At 36.0% G+C, this 21,664-nt stretch overlaps 2 protein-coding genes and 2 long non-coding RNA genes across 5 annotated transcripts; 2 read left to right on the top strand and 2 right to left on the bottom strand.

Moving 5' to 3' along the window:
• The first annotated feature begins 973 nt into the window (after positions 1-973).
• On the top strand, positions 974-4,538 carry LOC141443375 (uncharacterized). Of its 2 annotated transcripts, XM_074108615.1 has the most exons (3): positions 974-1,081; positions 2,114-3,717; positions 3,972-4,060. In XM_074108615.1, the coding sequence occupies exons 1-3, from the start codon at positions 1,043-1,045 to the stop codon at positions 3,973-3,975; spliced, it is 1,647 nt and encodes a 548-aa protein (XP_073964716.1). In that variant the 5' UTR covers positions 974-1,042; the 3' UTR covers positions 3,976-4,060. The 2 variants fall into 2 exon arrangements, with proteins under 2 accessions (XP_073964716.1, XP_073964715.1); XM_074108614.1 differs by having other exon boundaries at positions 2,114-4,538.
• A 1,955-nt stretch (positions 4,539-6,493) lies between these two features.
• Positions 6,494-12,472, bottom strand: LOC141443376 (uncharacterized). Its single transcript, XR_012453020.1, has 2 exons — positions 11,762-12,472; positions 6,494-10,523 (listed from the first exon to the last, which is right to left on the bottom strand). It is a non-coding gene; the product is annotated as an uncharacterized lncRNA (long non-coding RNA).
• A 1,036-nt stretch (positions 12,473-13,508) lies between these two features.
• On the top strand, positions 13,509-15,357 carry LOC141443531 (uncharacterized). The gene is made up of 3 exons (XM_074108842.1): positions 13,509-13,619; positions 14,229-14,492; positions 15,049-15,357. Exons 1-3 carry the CDS (start codon positions 13,569-13,571, stop codon positions 15,316-15,318), a joined length of 585 nt encoding a protein of 194 aa, XP_073964943.1. The 5' UTR covers positions 13,509-13,568; the 3' UTR covers positions 15,319-15,357.
• A 1,767-nt stretch (positions 15,358-17,124) lies between these two features.
• LOC141443532 (uncharacterized) lies at positions 17,125-18,598 on the bottom strand. Its single transcript, XR_012453048.1, has 2 exons — positions 18,244-18,598; positions 17,125-17,535 (listed from the first exon to the last, which is right to left on the bottom strand). It is a non-coding gene; the product is annotated as an uncharacterized lncRNA (long non-coding RNA).
• Between the last annotated feature and the right edge of the window lie 3,066 nt (positions 18,599-21,664).

The raw sequence follows: 21,664 nt of genomic DNA on the forward strand, positions 1-21,664 counted from the left end.
TATCGCCGAGCGTCACTAAATTTAATTTGTTGATTATAATTAATATAATGAATCTGTCATGTCAGTCATGTCAGTCTGCCGGATGCACCCACAAAGATGGGCGCACTAAGCCACATGGTGGGTACCACATGACGGGCACCGACGGCAAGGCAGGCCGAGGCGGAGATGGCGAGATGACCTGGACGCGGAATTGAGTGAGTGGCCAAATATAGCTCTGGATAGGGAGATGTGGAAGTCAAGAGGAGAGGCCTTTGCCCAGCAGTGGGACACAGTTATAGGCTAAATATAATAATATAATAATAATAATAATGAAGCATCTCCTTTTACTACTGGATCCAACCTGTTCACAAAATATTGGTTAAGTTTCCGTTTGATATTTTTCTCAAGTACAAAAATAAGTATCTATTCGAACCACCCAAAAACTCACTGACTCACTTGGCTGTGCAAGGGTGCTTTGAAATAAACTACAAATTTCATATTTTCAATTAACCTAAAAATCATGTGCCAAAAAATCAAAAGCCATAATAATTATTAAATTTGAAATATAATCGCGTATAATATCATGCTTATATTATGGTGCATACTTGATTATGGTAATACTCAAGAATTATGGCATGAAGATTATGGCTCGTGATTAGGTACTGTGGCTAATGAAATTAGCACAAATGAATTTATCGGAAACGAAGAGATACCGAAGTAAAAAAGTGGGTTTTGCCATGAATATACAGGAGTCGCAGAAACGTACGTATTGCATTAGTTTTACAGTGCTTTATTTTATTTTTTGGACATCCAAAGTGGATGAATCGTTCAATTAGTAAAGATGGTGGTACCTATCCTCCCGGAGCTTGCACAAGGTAGATTATATATCTTAATACTTTATGAAATCTACCGTGACATATCAAGATGAGATAGTATTCAAGACAAACGAATGATGTAACTCAGATGTATAATAAGTAAGATAGTAATATATATCACGTATTAAGTTTACGAAAGGTTTGGGAGATGTAGTTTAGTTTATTTTACTGTCAAACAATGAGTTAAAATGTCAACGGTTTATTTATTATGTATTTCTGTGACGGTGGTGAGTTCGTTTTTAATATTTAACATAATAATGTATAAGGTGTTTTTAAATTAATCTAAAATAACTGATATATAAACGGTGAAGGAAAACATCGCGAGGAAACCTGCACACACCTGTGAAGTAATTCAATGGTGTATGTGAAGTTCCCAATCCGCACTGGGATCGCGTGGGAACTACGGCCCAAGCCCTCTCATTCTGAGCCCAGCAGTGAGACGTAAATAGGCTGGGATGATGATGATGAACTGATATAAAGATCTAGTAAAAAATGTTTTCCATCGTTTTTTATCGAATAAGTTTGTATTTAACTTGCTTGCTCAGTCAGCTTCAGCTATTTGAGACAGCAAGATAAATGCGATAGAGATGGTGCGTATTTACGTTACCAGGTATTTCCTTGCAAGTATGGGTGCAGACCGCTACTTCCGAACTTTCACGCACTTCAAGTTTGTCATTATCATATACGTCAGTGCTGTTTTAGAGGTGTGATTTTGTTGGACATCAAGTTTTTAATCAACTTCATCTCGGATAAGGTAAATGTCCTAGAGTTCGACACGCGTTTGCCCAATAGTTGACACCCTGGTAACTAATAGAATAACGACCAGCACTCGCAGATGTAGGTTATTTGTGTGCGTGCATGTACATAAAATACATAATAATAACCAATTACATTGAAAAACAGATGTAAAGGCAAATTCCAGAAAGAAATATCCTCGTAGTTAATCTTTGTAATACCATTCCGTACCGTACCGTACCGTTAACAGGGCAACAGAAACAAATTTAGAAAAGTTTTCTTAAATCTCATGTTCTCCTTAAAGTTAGACTTAAAATTTACCTATCTGTTGAAAATAAAATAGAAAAAAGTCAACAAACAGCTTGAACCAAATTGCAATTTTTGAAAATATAAATATACCCTTGTTTAGGGATAAGTTCGCCTTTGTAATTCTCCCTGTGTACCTGTATTTCTATATTTTTTATTTTTATTTGCAATAAGGAGTTTACATACATACATATATCTATATGACATATATTTTACAGGTTGCAGCAAACCCAGTCTACCAAAGGATACCAATACAATTGACACAGACATGTCCATCACAAACATGTCCCACTCAAACAGTATTATCTCAACCATGCCCAACACAGACATGTCTACCACAAATAAGCCCATCACCAACATGCCAAACATGTCTGCCAAAAACTTGTTCAACCTGTCAACCAACCTTCTCTACATTGCCAAATCAAATCCGACAGGCATCGTGCCAACCGTGCCAAAATAACCAACGTAGCATATTGCCACTATCAATATTGGCACGCCAGCCACCTTGTCCTTGTAACCAGCCAGTTCAAAATATCAACCAACCGGCAAATCAGGAAGTTTTGAACCAAATGGTGCTAAGCCAGATCCTAGGCCCTCAGTTGCAAAAGATGCTAAACCCAAATCCCAAAGCATGTGATCATTGTGCACCTAAACCAAAAACTGAAGTTGTGCCGAATATAATTAATAATTATATTATAATACCGCCAGAGTATTTTAAAACAAATGAAACGAAAATTAATGATGAAGTTGTTAGAACAAGGGGAAGAAATGGTCGTAGAAGGAATCAAAAGCCAATAAATGATGATGAAGATTCTGAATTAGATGATAATGATAAATTACTTGGTTATGTTCAAAAGTTTGAAGAAATGAACAATAGCGTTCGAAATAACGTTAGGTCTGGAAAACATGTGAGGCAGAGAAATGAGGAATATGATGTTGAAAATGGTCCGTATCCGTATGAAAAACTAGGTATTTCGAAAGCAAGTGATACTTCTATATCAAAATTTCTAAACTATGACAAATATCAACTCTTAATTGGAAATACAGCGAGTCCACATATTGCTAATATAGAAAATAAACCAGTCGGAGCAACACAGAAAAACCCTAATAAGGTGAAAACTTTCGAAGAAACAATTATTAAAGACTTTTGTAAAAATAACCCAGCCATACCTGAACATATCGCTTGGAGTTTGCTTATGAACCTTAAAAGACAGGTACAAAATGCAGAAACTTTAAATCAATATCCTCAATTGTTTAATCCGAATAACCAAGCACGAAGTAGAACAGAGAGTTATAGAAGACAAAAAGACAGAAGACAAAGGCGACCAAAACAAAGTCGGTCTGGACGAAGAAATAAAAATAAAGAAAAAGATATACAAGGAAACAAAGAATCATGTGACACTTGTGATAAAATAGTTGAAATTAACCCAACTGTTGTCAATGTAGAAACTGAAACGTTCACAACTGAAAAAATATCAACAACTACAGAAAAAACAGTGCAAGAAAATGTGCCTAAAAAGAGTTCAGAAACGCAAACGACAACTCCGAAAACTTTGATCGATAAATTAGAACAGATCAAAGATAAATTCGTTAAACTAAATGAGATTGAAACTACGACTACGAATTATAACAAACTGGTCGAAACATTTCCCGAATTAGGTAAAGAAGATAAAGTTCCAACGGTCTATGATAATGGTGTAGATTACTATCCAGATTTTCGAGGTGACAATATTGCATTTATAGCAAGCGACGAAGAACTAGAAAAGTATCATTACACAACTGATAGAAATGGCGTAGCTGGAGAAAGAAAATACGGGCAAAGGTACGTGGGTTCAAATAAATATTCTCATGACCAAATCAATGCAGTAAATGAAAATTATAAAATGGATGACAAAAGTATAGAATACTCTTTAACAATTCCTATCGAAGATAGTAATGAAAATTCAGAAGAATCAACAAATGAAAGTGTTGAAATACAATTCCGTACTCCCCCTTCTTTGGAGCTACCAGATTTTGAAACTAAGCAAATCAATAAATACTATGCTTCTGAAGAAACTGATGACAAATTTGTTGCAGATAAAAACAAGGCTTCAGTTTACTCGTGTAAAAGAACACAAGAAAACGATTTGCAGCCAGTCAAAGTCTTTTCTAAGGATAAGAAAGGAAAAACCAGTGTTGAAACTTTGTTTGGGCATTCAAAAGTGGTGAAATATGGCCAAGATGAGGAAGAAGCTGGTTCGTCTCCGGTTATTACGTACTACTTACCAGAAGAGGCGATTACAGAGGAGCGTATTCAGATGCCTGATGGTGACAGTGCTGTGGTTGTTGCGAAATCAATTCGAAATCTTAAAGAAATCTGGTAATAAAATGATTCAAAGAATATGTCTGTTTTCTACGTGGTTTTGTGAAGTTTATATTAAATAAGAGTCAAATAAAATTAAGTTTCAAAAAACTTAGTTCTAGGTATTGTTTGTCATTTGCACTTATCCAAAGTGCCCAAGGATATTTTTTATCCTTAGAAATACTGTACGCCTCTCCAAGGCAGGACATGTTTTGCTGTGAAGTGTGAACTAAATTTATAATTATCATCTATGTAAAGATCATAATCAATCAATAAATATATTGAATTGTATTGAATAGACAGTTTGAACTTTTTAATTACTGAGTCAAAACATCAAATTTGCCTAGAGATAATGAGTATCACAAGATTTTTTTTAGAGCTCCGTAGTCAACTACCCTTATAGTTTCGCCATGTCTGTCCGTCTCTGTCTGTCTCTCCGTCCGCGGCTAAGCTCAGAGACAATTAGTACTAGAAATCTATAATTTGGCATGAATATACATATCAGACACGCCGATAGTGGTAAAATAAAAAAAAAAAACAAAAAAAATGGTACATCCAGTAGACGTAAAGTGGGGGTGATTAAGACCCCAAGACGTTTCGATTCAGTGATCTGTTTGCGAAATACAAATATTCTTTACTGCACACCACAAATCAAAATCGAAATATTCATATTTAGTGTAAATTTTCTTTAAAATCGAGCGTTTAGTGTAAATTTTCATTAAAATCGAGCGTTTAGTGTAAATTTTCATTAAAACCTAAAAATTCAGGATGGTAGTACGTACTACTTATATCAAATTTACAAGGAAAATCATAACGGCTAAGATTTCTTGAGAATTAGTAGTAGTTTAACCCTTTTCTAGGCCTCGCGAATTTACGCTAGCACAAAATTAATTATAGTTTTATGTTGTTCACCTTTGAGGGATTAAATGAATTCAAGTGATTTTGTACCATATTGTATGAAATTAGTAAGGTCGAATATTTATGCACATTTATGTGGTCGCTATATGCACTATGCCTGGAAAAGGGTTAAGAGTAAATATAATATATAAGTTATATATACCTAAACTAAGAAGATTCCGTACACAATACGAAATCTTTAAAATAATATTACTTGACTTTTTCGTAATGGCTACGGAACCCTATCTTGGGCGTGTTAGACAGATTTTTCTTTGTATTTATTCGTCTAAAAATCTTACAAATAAATTTTGTATACTTAACTGTTTAGGTCAAACCACTTGGTTACCACGATCTTTTTAAGAGTTAAACCTGATTTAAGTTTAACAATCCCATACTTTTCGGCTCAACTAAACGGAGTTTCAACTAATGAGATTGCTATTTTTTCTCTGCAAGATGATTAGTACAATACTAAAGTCTCAAACATGTTCACTAAAATATAATAAGATATTTGAACAAGACGCTCTTAATATAAAAAGAAAATGAAAGAGATTTTTCTTATGTAAAAGGTAAATATTTTCGTCTGATATTTTGCTAATGTATTGCTCCAGGCATTTGTTATCGTAATGGGGTACTTTCTAAGAAATTATATTCATTTTAGCACATTAGGTATCCATGCCGTGCTCGGTTTTAAAATAAGATTCCGTGGGGTGCCCGGAGTCCGGACATAATTAGCTCCCCCTCCAATCATCGCGTTGAGTGTCGTAGAAGGCTACTAAGGGAAAATCCAGATGACGGGCATCATCGTCTTCTGCGTAGGTACACCATTAGCGTAACACCAGGCGCGGCTCACTCTCGCGATTTTGCTCTCCGCTACAAGTAAATGTCTGGGGCCCAAAAAAATAACAAATACGCTAGTACAAACGCAAAGATAAATAAAACTAAAAGTGACATAAATGAACTGAAACAGATTTTATGACTATACGGTACTAACCCCCTTATTCATAAACGACAATCAAACCTATTTTAGTTAAAATGCCGCTAAAATTCGTTTGTCCTTGTCTGTCACTTCGACATTTGTATTTGTTAGAAAGGGACAAAGCATTTGTTAGTTAACATAGGCTTGTTAAGTTTTATGAATAAGGGGGTAAGACTTTAAGGTAAAGGATGAGCAAGTTAATTGTTTGCAGTTCATTGATATGGACCTCCGAAAAATACCTCCTCCTTCAGTAAATGATTTAACTTAAATGTTCTAAGCCTAAAAATCTATATTTATAAGTATCACCTAGAACGCTACTGTTGGGCAGGAGGGTTAGATTAAGTTAGGTTAGGTTATGGGCGTTTGGTAGAAAAAAAGATAGTCTATGTTTGTATTATTTTTATTTCAGTCATGATTGTGTTATAATTTACAGCTTAAAAATAAATAACATAAAAACAGTACAGCAAACCAAGGCAAACATTGTAAAGGCAAACATGTTGGTGATTTTTATTTATTTATGTTTTTCCAAGTGCGAATGTAAAAAAGAAAGAAAGTATTTTTTTATTTATTCTACAAGACTTATCTATGCGACCTAATGTCTTCATGCAAAACCCGCCTACCTACGCTTATACAATAAACCTGCTGTCTTAGGTACAAATTATACTATAAATACATGAAATTGCTGCATAGACTAAACATTTGTACACGTAGTAGAATATCAAGATATTATTGTGGTGTTTAAACTACAAGAGTTTCAATTTGAATACTGGTTTTTTAATTTAACTCATTAATAAAATCACTGATTTCGAAAAAAAAACGAATTTTACTTAAAACAGTTACCTACAAATTTGTTTAATAATATGCAAGTCTTATACCTGTTTCTGGTGGAGGCAATAAATGAGAGAAAGTCAGATAGAGACCAACTAATGCCAGCCTAACATAAACTTGGGCTATAATATGCTATACCTAATTAGAATGATGGCAAAATATATACTGTAGCATCCGAAACAGATGGCATCATATAGGAAGGTGTGAAGGTATCGTAAGAATCCGGTTCAACGCATGAGTAAAATATTTCAGAATTGATAGGTATTATTTGTGAGTTTGATAAAGGAGGCAGATATTCATTGCATGCTATTGGTATTTTGGGAAGCGATAAACGGGGCGAACTTGAAGATGTAGATACTAAATAAGGCGCTAGAGACTCAGATATGTCTAGGCATACAGAATCATCGGGCTTACATTCTGAAATAAGCGTGTAAGTGTTCACTGGGGGTAAGTTTGAGGGTGAAGATGATGGTGATGTTTTAGATATCACTGTTGATATAATATTTTGTGTCAATGCAGATGCCATTGAATTCAAAGATGAAAATAAAGATGACGAACCGAGGCTGACTTGTGGCAAAAGAGCTGATAATATAGGGTTTATAGTACACGGAGTAATGATTGGTTGGTATGACGTGTATGGAGTAAGTGACGATGTGCAAACGATTGGCAAGTTTGAGAGACTAGATAAAACATTCTGGTTGTCAGATAAAGAAATCGTGATTGGTGAAATACTAATTGGTGAAGGTACGCTATTTACAAAGGAAACCTGAGGCAACGATTGAATTGGCTTAAAAGAAGAAACCGGTGAATTGTTTGTACTCAACCCATTATTCGGTGCAACTAGATTATTGTTATTACATTTTAATAAAGTTAATAGATTTTGGAGATTGTTATTGCTATATGGATTATGATTGATAGCTGAAGGTATTATGGCAGACGATTCCGTATTAGAAAATGAAGTTTGAGGTATTTTAGGTACAGATGGTGTTAAATTTAGTAAAGAAACTGTAGGAACTGAAGGTACTACGTTATATATACAAGGAGATGCTGAATTAATTGAACTTAATGGAATATTATTTAGCGTTCCCGTGTTACCTTCCAGAGGAATGTAAGAAAATGGATTAAAATTAGTAGGCCCTTGGGGCTTTGAAGAAAGATCTTGTAATGCTAACACGTTATTAGATCCTTGGCCTGAGCCAACATTTTGCACTGAAGGTACTAATTTTATTGATTGTACGTTATTGTTAGGTGCGTTTTCGGATGATAATAAGTTTGAAGGTGTTTTAAGTGTTAGTGGCGGTGAAACAGTCTTTAAATTAGAGTCTGACAATTTTATAGCTGAATTTGGTATTTTTATGATATTATTACTTAAAGGTTGACAAGTAAAATCATTTTTTTGTGAAGGAATGCTGTTGTCAATTTGAGATTTTGGAATTTGAAAAATAAAATTATTATTATTAATATTGTTGGTAGTTTTTAATTGTGTATTTTCCAGATTACTTACAGGTTGAGCATTGAGAGTATGTATTTTATTGTTATTGAGAGTGAATGTTGCAATATTACCAATCTTATGTGGGATTGAATTATCAATATAAGTTGTTGGTATTACTTGAGGAACAAGGTTATCATTGCTGATTTGGATGTTTGAGTTTTCATTATCCTCATTGTTAATAGAATTTTTGTCTTTGGCTAAATTATTTTGTGAAGCAATAATATTTGTACGTGGTTGAATTGAAAGAAGTTGAGGACAACCTTGGTTGTTTGGATTTTGAGATAAAGCCTTAATGTAATTTAACTTGTTCAAAGCAATATTTAAATTCTGATTGTTGACTGTTTGAGGCATTTGTCGGATGTTCGAATTTTGTATAAAAATATTGGAATTTTGTCCTTGTACAGAGTCAACGACATTATTGTTATTATCTTTACTAATTTTATTACTTAACAGGGTACCTTTATTAAATGGAATTGAATACAACTGAGGGCAGCCTTGGTTACTATTTTGACCCAGTGAAGGCACTGTTTTTAAATTGTTGTAAGCATTAATACTGTTTTTCAGTCTTTCTAATTGGTCATCTCTATTAAAACTAATTTCAGGATTATTTTTACCGTTGTTATTTTGACCAATAAAATTAAAATTGCTTGACGGGTAAATGCTTTTATCATTTGGTACTGTAATTATATTATTATTAAGTGTAACAGTTTCCAATTGGGGGCATCCTTGATTATTGTTTTGCTTACGTAAAGAAGTTTGTGGACTTGTTTTAAAAGATGAAGGGACAATATCATTTATAGTATTGACTGCGTCTTGAGAATTAATAAAATTGTTGTTTACTTGAGAAACTTGATTTGGTGAAACAGTTGATGAATCTGTTTGAGGTATTTCTTGGAAAATAAATGTATTTTGAGGAAACTGTGCTGTAATTGGTTTAGGATCTAATATACCCGTATTTTGTGATCCCGTAACAGAAGATTTACTTGAAGGACCTATATTTTGAAATGATTTTATAGACTTATCATTACCTAAATGAGTTGAGAAAGAATCTTGTAAAATAAAGTATTTATTTTTGAATTGATTACTCGATTGTATTGCAGAATTACTGATTATATTACTTTGAATTAAAGGGTAATTTAATGTAGACAAAGGGTTAGTGTTATTGGAAAATAATGGTAATTGATTATCAATATTAATTACTTGAGATGAAGCTTTTTGTGGAAAAAATAATCCTGTTTGAAAGGAATTCAAACAGTTTTCGTTTAAAATTGGTCGAATATTAGATATTGATGATGAAAGACTATTTGTTTCTAAGAAATCTGTTGGTGATTTATTTGACTCTAAATTACTATCAGAGCAGCTGAGTGGTGGTGATTTCGTCAAGTTAATAGGCAATTTAAGGCATGATGATCTAATTGGATTACACAGAAGTCCTGATGGAGATAATGAAAATGTTTTGGAAGATTGAAAAGGTGAATTATTAAAGGAATTCAAATCATGACTTGATGCTTCAGAATTTGAAGAAACTCGTTCGGTTATTGGTCGTAATGATACTAGTTTAGTGTTTCTTACTTCTCTCTTAAAATTAGCTAAATTAAAATCTAGGTCTACATTCGGAGGAGTTACAAAATTTGATTCTACATTAAAAGTAGGTAAACCTGACGATGCCACAACATTTAAACTTGAATGTAAGGGTGCATCACCTAATGATGATTTAAGACTTTCTGCAGATGTTAAATTATCTGTTTGAGCCATACGTGACAATACTAACTTTGTTTTAGGTATACCTCGTGACTCGTAAAATACTTCATCACTATTCAAAGCACTGTTACTGCTTGCTGAAGAATGATCTGATGATAAATCACCGTTGAGAATGTATGGTGATGAAATTATTAGCTTAAAATTTCCCGGTGACGATTGAACTAAAGACGACGTCGAACAAGTTATTTCTGAACTAGATGGAATTAAGTTTACAATAGCTGGTGATATTGGCAATGAATCTTCGTTTGACAAGCTTTCAGCAGATGATTTCAGTGATGCTATCGATGATATACTTGTAAACGGTAATCCACTGACGAAACTGGTTGTTAGTATCTGTAATTTGAAAGAAAAGAAAAATAAACGTAGTGTTCATTCATACATCCATCTTACATAACCATCACTCGAAGGGGCTAAATATTTTTTAACATAAGGAAACTTCGGTAGTGGAATTGGTCACTTTTACGAGTACTATCAATTTGGTTACAATTGCGATCACAATGCTCGAGCTGTGCGAGCAAAGCGCAGCGCCAGGACCTAATTAATTTAAGGAACTAATTTGGCTCCTATTAGTACTGTTTATGTAAGATGGGTATGTACGGGGAACAAGAAGAATAAACACAATGTTCCTCATTCATTCTTTAAGTTCTAAGTTGACACGCATTATTAAGCAATTCGTAATTTCTATGCGCTCTACGTATGATCGAGCGAGCGCCAAGCGTCTCCATTTCAGCTTATCTACTACTAAATTCAAAAATCGAAGTAGTTCGTATCATACCGTCGTATCGTACCGAGGGACAGCAAGATACGAAGTTCGAATTTAGCACTTCGTTCGTCACGTCTGAAACCGAGTTTAGTTTGGCATGTTTCGGGCTCATCCGTAACCCTTCTTCTGGGAGCAACGCGACTCAGCGGCTGCTGCAATACGCGCACTGCGCACAACCTCCCTGCTCGCGCGACTACCCTACGAAACTAATACCGGCACAACTACCCGCGTTGTCATCGTCATTTTTGTTATAATTGACAAAAATAGGGTAGCACACGGGTGACGATATTTACCGGCACGGACAAACATTACGCCTGTATTCCCAAATGGGGTAGGCAGAGCACACGAAACGTTACCTCTTCCGAGCCACTTTTAGCAATTTTAGGTTTTAACGTTGCTAGCCTGTCGCCTACGGTATACCTTAACCTATATCCTCAGTCGCCTCTTACGACATCCACGGAAGAAATGGAGAGGTGTAATTCTAACCCGACACCACACGGATAATATCGACATAGAAATATCGACCCGATATTTCGTGTATACAAACTGCAGGTGTCTCAAACTGACAAGAGTTTCTACGGCCGTGTACACGAAATATCATGTCGGTATTTCCATGTCGGTATTGTACGGCCGGTAAATAGTGTCACCCGTAGCACACAACACTAACAACATCTTATAAAGGCACATCCACACTAACCGATGACAAAACACGACCGAAACATGTCGAGATAAACTCGATTTCAGACGTGATTTATCCGTTTTGTTATCATTTGAGATAAATAGGTACTTTGAAATTATAGTGTCTTACCTGATAAATTTGGATAAATATAAAGACTGTTTTAAAAACAGGCACCCCCATCCTGAACAGAATAACGTGCCAATGGCGGAAAATCCCAAATTACATATATTTAATAAATAAGCTTATCTATATTAAAGTAACCTTTAATTCAAAATAAACAGGTAATCATTGCAAACTTTATCGAATTACAGTGACATAATAATAAGTGGTGATTGCTAATAATTATGTCATCATATAATACACCTATTCGTCGAATAACTAAAGTAACCGACATAGCTGGAAAAATATGCAAGTTGAAGTGGCAATGGGCGGGCCACATCGCTCGAAGAACAGATAACCGTTGGGGGAGAAAAGTCCTCGAGTGGCGACCATGAACCGGAAGACGAAGCGTTGGCAGGCCTCCCACCAGGTAGACTGACGACATCGTGAGAGTTGCGGGAAACTGGTGGATGCAAGTGGCGAGTTGTCGTTCATTGTGGCGTTCTAAGGGGGAGGCCTTTGTTCAGCAGTGGACGTCTTCTGGCTGATGATGATGATGATGATAATACACCTCCCGAGTAACTTTATATAAATTATCCGAGTGGGCTATCTACGGGATAGGCCATATCTATTGTAGGAACCAATGTGCCACATTTTAGTAATGTGTTATTAGTAGGTATACTTTTGAGTTGCTTGCCGGATTATTCTCAACAGTTTTTTCCGAACCGGTGGTAGATTTATTTTGACATTCATAAGTGCTTGTTATAGCCTAAATTGAATAAAGATATTTTGACTTTGACTTTGACTTTGACTTACGACCCTGTCTGTAAAGTCAATAGTACCTAACCACCTAATCGGTTACACCGACGAGAGAGTACCTGTTAACTAAGATGAATAATTCTCCCAATTATTCAAAAATCTTATTCCTAGAAATGGTTTTTGAATCTGCATACCTACATTCGAAAAATTAACAACTCTAATTGAGTGAACTTAAACAATTATTTTGCTCTCCCGTGACTTTAAAAACCCTTTAATAGCAAAGTAAATTGTTTTAGTCCCTTGATAATGGACCTTCGCAGAGTCCTGATTTATTAAATTAGTCTAATTCAGCTCTAGGTACTGTACGAGTGCGACGATCAAAACTTAAAATTGAATAGTTGGCCCATTAGTGTACAGATGGCCTTTGGAGCTAAAAAAATATCGAATGGAGAAACGGATCGGCAAGCGCAGCGTAAGAGGTCCACCAACGAGATGGATGGATGACCCCTGGTTAAAGCCACGGGTTTACGGTGAACGCAGACCGCCTCCAACCGAAGCAATTGGAAGTCTATGGATTTGAAAAAAAAACTTTTCGACAACAAAATCCGTAACTACGGAATTTGTATGAATGTCACACTATTATTACCAATTAAAACGTGTTTATTATTTCAACATACCGTCTTCGTGGACACTTAGGAATTGAATTCACAAGTAATATTAGTTCATGATGTTTTGAAATCAAACAACGGCACGCCATCTTGTTGCGACATGGCACCATGTTTTCTTACACAATAGCAATCGAAATTTCGAAATAATAGAATCCATTTGCTATTTTTGATAATTAAAAACTTAATTACACAAAACAATTCTAGTGATGCAAATGATAAAACGTTGCCTTAAATGTGAGCTATCGCATTCGAGTCGATAGTAAATATTTTTAAGCAACTATGTCAGTATTTCATTAAAATTGCATATTCGTAAAATATATAAATAATACTACTAACATACTAAAGCTATTATTAAGTTAACATAACTGTAGCTATTTTACTTATTTCTTTTAATATCTTTTGTAATTAATATGGATTACCGTTTGGTGCTCTTGGCTTGTATCCTAGCTTTTTGTTTACAGGTATTTATTATATCAGAAAGCCTTTAATGTTAGAATCTTAAAATACAAAATAAAATATATTCTAGTTATCTCACGGCAATTCAATAAATTATCTTTTTAATGCACCTCTAATATACTCAAGAAATGTATGTATCGGCCAAATTTCAATAATCCGATCGACCGCCACCTGGTTAGAGAACCTGACTGTGAAGCTTGAGGTCGGGGCAGATATTTCTATGAACACGAATGTTTGTATTCGGGTCTTGGACGTTTAATACGTATCTAAGTATGTATTTATATATATAAGTATGTTTATCCGTTGCCTAGTACCCATAGTACAAACTTGGCTTAGTTTTGGACTAGGTCAATTGGTGTCACCATGATACTTATTTATTCTACCTCCAGTTTAGGCTGTGCGCTTTTCGCAAAACCAGCATTTTACTTTGACCATTTCGTGACACACACTTTTTTTTTAATGTTGCCACGAATATTTTTTATTCTTACTGTATTTTTTAACTATCATAAAACATACATTTCAGTAAGAAAATCTTTAAAGCGAGTGTTCACTCAATCTAACCCAAACAACTGTTATAATATTTCGGATCAATATATTTTTTAATTTTGTTTCAGAGTGCATACACACAAACTCTTAATTGTCCCTGTGCGAACCAGGTTGTGACAGAAACATGCGTCCAAAACCCTGTGCTGGTCAACCAGCCAGGCGTAATCACCCAGTCCAACGTCATTGGCCAGCCGGGCATCATTGCCCAGCCGAATATCATTGCCCAGCCGGGTATCATTGCCCAGCAGAGTTATTTAACCCCAGTTCAATGTGGAGTTGACTATATCAGTCAGTATGCAGTCCCTACAGCCCAGGGAACAACTATCATTCAGGTAATTATAACTAGATAATTAAGTTAACATTTCTCCTTTCAAAAATATCCTTAGATATATACATAATCTGAGATCAAGACACAAATATTAAAAACACTGCAAAAGTGGATCGACCGAATAACAATAACCCTTTCAGGCGCTATAAGAGTAGTATAATTTAACCAAAACATGAATGCAATTACAAAAGAACAGCAAAACGTTGTAGGTATCACAGGTTAATTTTAAAAGGTTACTTGTACTAACATAGACAGAAAGTCATAAAAAACCTTCAAGCCAAATTTCAAGTTCCTTGAATAACTAGAAGTACGAGAAGTTTTCCAATTAAACTTATTTTTTTAAGCTCTAACTTTAGATTTCGTTGACGTCAAGTTTTATATTTTCACTGCTTCAAAGAGTAACAGACCTGAGTATTTGATATTATATAATTTCAGCTTGATACCTCTACGCGTTTCTGAAAAAAAGGATGAAAGGTTTCTAATGGAACCCTAAAACAATCGGAGTGGACACACACACACACACACACTATATGTTTTAACTATTTAAACCTTTGTTACAGGATGGTTCCGTAGCAAATAACCTAGCAAATGCTCTGCAACTACTCATTGTCAGTAACCTACTGTCCAACACTTTGCCTTGCCCCGATCTTGTCAATCTTGGGGTAGCGCAACCGGCTTTGCAATTCGCCCAACCAACATTGCAAATCGCGCAACCAGCATTGCAAATCGCGCAACCGGCATTGCAAATTGCGCAACCAAGTTTGCAATTTGGTTGTGGCTGCGGCTGCGGTTGCGGTGGTTGTGGGTGTGGAGTTAACTATGTGTTGTAATTAGTGCAATTTTTGTTAATAAATGAATAAGATCTTAAATTTGAGCATTTTTCCCCTATGCGAAATGTCAATGAGCAGATTTTATTAATTATTACTATTATTGGAACGAATATTACAAACATTATTACTTAAAACTATCCTATGTCTTTTACAAGGTCTGGAGCTGTCTCTATATCAAAAGCGGTTCAGTGGTTTAAACGTGAAGTATTAAATAACAGACAGACCTACAAAGTAACTTTCGCATTTATAATATTAGTGAAAGACAGAACCACTATTAGGTATTTATTACTTTTTCTCACTTTCCGCTCCCTCGGTAAAAAAATCTTATTAAATTTGAAATACAAACAGAGTACTAAAAAAATAAAACCTTGCAATAAACAATAACATCTATCTGGGGGGCACGGCAGTGCCCCGTATAATTAAATGCATCGATACGTGGTTCTTGTTTTCGAATCATACCGGGTGTGGCCTGTAATATGAGCAAAAAATTAAAACATAGATCGTCCTCGTCAAACTGAACAACATTAAGTTCAGCGACTTTTAAAAATAATGGAGTCTTTGAATTTTCCTTTTTTCATACAAATTAAATACTGCTATCAATGTACGCCATCCTAAAACCCAACTGACGTCGCCTGTCACGCTACAATCATAAAATATTTTGCTTTGCATTGCTTCTTCGTATAAAGTTAAAAGTGTAAATTAAAAAACTAGTTATTTTTAAAAGTCGCTGAACTAATGTTGTTCAGTTTGACGAGTATGATCTATGTTTTAATTTTTTGCTCGTATTACAGGCCACACTCGGTATGTATGTAACTGCAGCCGAGGTTATAAAGAATCTAAGTGTTAATTAGTTAATAAATATCTACAGTGTCATCGCGTAGAATACCTACATGGTATATTTTTTCATACATGAAACGGATCTATCTCATCATCATGTCAGCCGAAAGACGTCCACTGCTGGACATAGGCCTCCCCCAAGGCTCTCCATTCAGACCGGTTTTGTGCTTTCCGCATCCACCGCGATCCCGCGATCTTAACCAAGTCGTCGCTCCATCTTGTTGGAGGTCTACCGACAGCTCGTCTCCCGGTCCGCGGACGCCATTCGAGAACCTTCCGACCCCTTCGGCCATCAGTCCTGCGAGCAATTTGCCCCGCCCACTGCCACTTTAGTTTCGCAATTCTTCGGGCTATGTCGATCTATCTCATGAAAAGTGCAGATTAGACCAAAGTTGTATACTTACATCATTCTCATCGTTAATATAATTATAATGTAATTTAATACGACCAATGACCGCGGTTTTTTTTTACACCCACCATCTTCATAGATCTCTTCTGTACTGGTTCTGGTAGAATATCAGCGCTGCGGTCTCCGGAGCATTATTGCTGAGTCGGCGCCCTTTCTTTCAACAGCACATGGCCTGCTCGTTGTATATGTTTACATGTATATATAGGTTTATGTCAGTATGTACGTACACACACTCGTATACATATGTGTGGGCGTGTGTGGGTATGTGCATGCTGCATATATACATCTCAATTAATTTCATATAATTTCTCATTAAATACTACTTTCTCTTCTTTTCTTCCAAACATTTTGATTTGTAAAGTATCAATAGTTTTTTGGTAATTAAGTAAATTAACTTTGTATTTTACCTTTAATGAATGATATAGGTATGTATATTTTTGAATCTTGTTATGCCATTCTGTGTTGTGGATGAATAAAGTTATTTCTATTCTATTCTACTATGTATAACTGGGTCAATCAAATTCTAAGTGCAGCTCGTTGCCATGGAAATGTCTTCTGGGTCACTTATTAAATGTATTTATTTATTAGTTAGGTACAATTACATATTGTAAACAACAGCACAACTTAAATCTTACAAGAATTACATGAGAATGTCTACAAGACGATTACGATTACAATTATAGATACACAGCATTTATGCACACCATAATTACTCTTATTACCTAATTTCTAATTACAAACTTGTACCTATACAATACACTTGTTGTAATATTATATATATTAATGAAACTACATGCAAATTATGATTATGACTGAGTATGATTTGAAGAGGTTTAGAGGATTTGAAGAGAGCCATACTTGCTGCATAGAGAAAAGCGTTTTCGCTATAAGTAAATCCAATTTTCGACCGAATTAATTTTTCTCTTCGCCAAACAGTGTCGCTATATTATTTAATAAACTATTTTTTACAACTTACTTATTCATCATCATCATCATCATCAGCCGGAAGACGTCCACTGCTGGACAAAGGCCTCCCCCTTAGAACGCCACAATGAACGATAACTCGCCACTTGCATCCACCGGTTTCCCGCCACTCTCACGATGTCGTCAGTCCACCTGGTGGGAGGCCTGCCAACGCTTCGTCGTCGGTTATCTGTTCTTCGAGCGATGTGGCGTGCCCATTGCCACTTCAATTTGCATATTTTTCCAGCTATGTCAGTGACTTTAGTTCTTCGACGAATTTCCGTATTCCGGATTCTATCGCGCAAAGAAACTCCAAGCATAGGTCTCTCCATAGCTCGTTGCGTGACTCTGAGCCTCTCTAAGAGGCCAACAGTCAAGGACCACGTCTCAGCGCCATAAGTCATCACTGGAAACACACACTGGTCGAAGACTCTAGTCTTCAGGCACTGCGGAATATTGGACGAGAAGACATCACGAAGTTTCCCGAACGCTGCCCATCCGAGTTGGATTCTTCGGGCGACCTCTTTGTCGAAGTTGGACTACCCAACTGGACAACTTGTCCAAGGTAAACATAGTGGTCAACAACTTCGAGTGCATCGTTCCCAACGATAACCGGCACGGGTGTGACATGGACATTTGACATGATTTTAGTCTTGTCCATGTTCATCTTAAGACCCACCTGTTGGGAGACGATACTGAGGTCACTTAGTACAAACTTACTTATTACAAATACCTTATTGAACAGAAATTACACAAAAAGAAGTGCGTCAAAGTACGGGAGTGGAGGCTCGTCATTCGGAACATTAAAGAGCTAGATCTTCGTAATTTTTTGTTCACTAGACAAAAAAAAATCCGATGATCTTTATTACTTTACTGACGGACTATGTAATTAGGTTTTTTAAGGACAGTAGCATATTCTTTCATGGCTCATCTCCCAAGCATGCTGTAGTATACATTACAAACATTTTTCTAAGCAAGTGTATGACTGCTGTCCCTTGGGTCACGAGACAGAATAACAAGATCTTGATCTTGGTTTTGAGAACTTGACTGACTCAAATATATATATTTTTGACGGTTACCTAATGATTCGCCGACTATTTTTAGGCAGATTATTGATTGGCAGACAACGTTTCGCCGAGTAACGGTACGCCGATGAATTTGTACGCAGATGTATTGTTTCGCAGACTAACGTTTCGTAACTCAACCTTTAGCAGACTATTTACTTGGCATATGAGTCAGTAAGCCGTACAACTATTTACAGAAATTCGTTAAGCCTATTAATCACTACACATTTTGCACATTTGGTCGAACAACCTTTCGCTTTTGTAACGGTTGAACTATTATTCAGTGCGCATATCAACTTTTCGCATCTTTTCGTTTCGCATGGGGACTGGCATTCAATACCGTGAATATATGTGGATTACACTATGGCCTTATTGGCATTTTTACACGCCGTGCTGACCGCGCATTCTCTATGATTTTTTTATGTACCCTCACAAGTTTCAAACGTATCACGCAAGTAATAAAGGTATTTTTGACCATCATTTGTATTTATTTTACATTGGAGTTTAAACAAACCAAGTCACGATGCTAGCAGTTCGGTTCTGGCACTTCGCCGGCCGCTACCGCGGCACGCTCGCTTCGCTCGCTCGGCTCGTGCGTTGTTGGTCGCAATTCTACCTAACACTCCTCCTCGCTAACGCTCGTCGTCGCACCTAACTTCATTTGATAAAAGCTAGTATATTTATATAGTCAACTCAGTAAAATCCTACCTGTCGTTTGGCCGATTTTACGCAGATTACGAAACAAAAATCGACTGAACATTAAATCTACTTAACAATATGAATGCCATGTGATAACTCTGCTTATCGTGTCTCGACGAACAGTTGTTCGGTTAACTGAAACAATTACGAAACAAACAATCTACTAAACGTAAATCTGCTTATCGCTATTCTTCCTACCGACTACTCGGCGAAACGAATAATAGGCGTAACGAAATCATACCAAACGTTGCTCGGCCAAAAGAAAAATCTGCCAACAGTTGTCTGCGAAACGAAATCTGCGTAATGAAACTCGGCAAAACGACAGGTCACCATTTTTGACGCTTTGGTGCATATATTTAAGAAGTAGCCGTTCTTTACGTTTGTTCTAGTTTTGTCTTCATAGTCATTTAAATGTACGTACCTATATCTTTTTTCTATTTTCCTATGTATTATTCTGGCCTTAAATTCTTAAATAGTCTTAAACTGTATTGAAGCGGATTAGCAGGCAAAAAATGATGTTTGCGAAAAAAAAAAGTTTTAATAATTACAGGCTTTTTTCAGCAACAGTTACCTATCATACAATCTTCATAATGTAAATAGGTAGGTGTCAAAATTATTTTGGAATTTTTATAGCAATCAAATAAACAAATACACGAGATGAAGTTAATTTTAAAAGCTTATTAAAGAATAAAATCAAATTAAAATCTTAAAATAAAAAATAAAAATTCAAGGTAAATATTTATAAATAATTTTATTCGAACATAATAGACGGAAAAACATTAACAGATCAATTTATTTTGAAGAATTGTTTAGACAGATGCTTAAAAATTCTAATTAACAACTCGGAGACAAATTAATTGACGTTAACTTTAGTAGCGACGATTAAGATGGACAGATTGCTGCTTTGTCATACTAAGTACAATAAAATCCGGTGCCCAATAGTAAAGTTTCAACTGATATGGCCAATAAACTACTAAACTCAAAACTTCTTACGTAATATACGAGTACATACAATATAAGTCTTAATAACGACATATAAGTACAAATAACTTCATAGTGACATGAAATATTTAAACATAAAACTGCTGGAACATACTGGTGCATAGTTAACTTAGTTGAGAACTGGGGCAGGGCATTCTTCCTCACCACTCTCGCTAACACGTGGGATATAGTATCTCTTCGTCTAAAAAGCAGCTGGTCTAAGTAGAAAGTGGTTTACAAAGCAACTGGTCCTAACTTCTTCGTTTCGGAAACATGAAATAAGTTTTTAGTAACAATTTCATTTTTAATACAAGCTTTTTTTTCTGACTGTACTTTTTGTTGACTGTACTTGTATTGTCACCCAAACTACATTTTGAATACCAAATTTCAAGTCGATGCCATCAACCGTTGAAGAGTTCCGTCCTGTGGAGACGATCCTGGCCGGACTACCAGGATGTCACTATCAGATTATTGTATTATCACCAGATTTACAGTTTACCAAATTTCAAGTCGATCGGACTACTGGAAGTGGGTCAAATTTAACTTGCAAGATTTGACCCAAATAAATAAATAAACGAACCAGGGCAAGCTAAATATAAAAGCTTGTAATAACATATTTAAGGTTAGAGTTGCATCATGGCGCTAAGCGATTCAGCAACGCAGAATAGGAGTTCCGTCGACCTTAAGTCATTTAGTTACATTTTTAGACCACTCGCTACTTAGACCAGCTGCTTTTTAGACTAACCGTGAACTTCTCTTTGTCAGTTGTCACTCGAAAATGGCCGGCTGGGGAGGCTGGTAGGTTAAGTGGACTTTAGCGACGGTAAAACGAGAGTTTCCTCTCCTTTTATAGTAACAGTGGCCAAGCAGGACCTAAATTCGGCGTGGGCAAGATAAATTTCGCGAGACCCTATGCATGCACACCACACATTAGATGACGGATTTTTAAATGAACAAAAATAACGACAAACTTTCTTCTGCTGGGGTGTATTGAATAATCCAGGGCAATTTAGGTCAGCTGCCACCCCATAATTAACAGAAACATCTCTTGATTTAAGGACATACGCCAAGTTCAGGGCGACCTTGTTTCTGCTTGCCGCATCTTCCAAGGACCATTTTGGTTTAGTATATTTTGGATACAGAACGGAGAACAGATGGCCGTCCACCAACGAGATGGACGGATGACCTGGTTAAAGCCGCAGGTTCACGGTTGATGCAGGTCACTTCCAACCGAAGTAATTGTAGGTTTATGGGGGAGGCCTATATCAATGGACGTCCTACGGCTGACATTATTATGGTGATGATGACGATGTTTTGGATACGTTTGTTACGAGATCTAGACCGTTATTACCTTTACATCACTTAAGCTCTAAAAGTAGGTTGCATTTAACTT

Source organism: Choristoneura fumiferana, chromosome 27 (assembly GCF_025370935.1).
Source record: "Choristoneura fumiferana chromosome 27, NRCan_CFum_1, whole genome shotgun sequence".
Taxonomy (NCBI): Eukaryota; Metazoa; Arthropoda; class Insecta; order Lepidoptera; family Tortricidae; genus Choristoneura; species Choristoneura fumiferana.

Coding starts and splice junctions, on each gene's coding strand:
- LOC141443375 (XM_074108614.1), top strand. CDS start 1,043: ATGTCAACGGTTTATTTATTATGTATTTCTGTGACGGTG. Junction 1,082..2,113: donor TATGTATTTCTGTGACGGTG/GTGAGTTCGTTT, acceptor TATATTTTACAG/GTTGCAGCAAACCCAGTCTA.
- LOC141443531 (XM_074108842.1), top strand. CDS start 13,569: ATGGATTACCGTTTGGTGCTCTTGGCTTGTATCCTAGCTTTTTGTTTA. Junction 13,620..14,228: donor TCCTAGCTTTTTGTTTACAG/GTATTTATTATA, acceptor ATTTTGTTTCAG/AGTGCATACACACAAACTCT. Junction 14,493..15,048: donor AGGGAACAACTATCATTCAG/GTAATTATAACT, acceptor CCTTTGTTACAG/GATGGTTCCGTAGCAAATAA.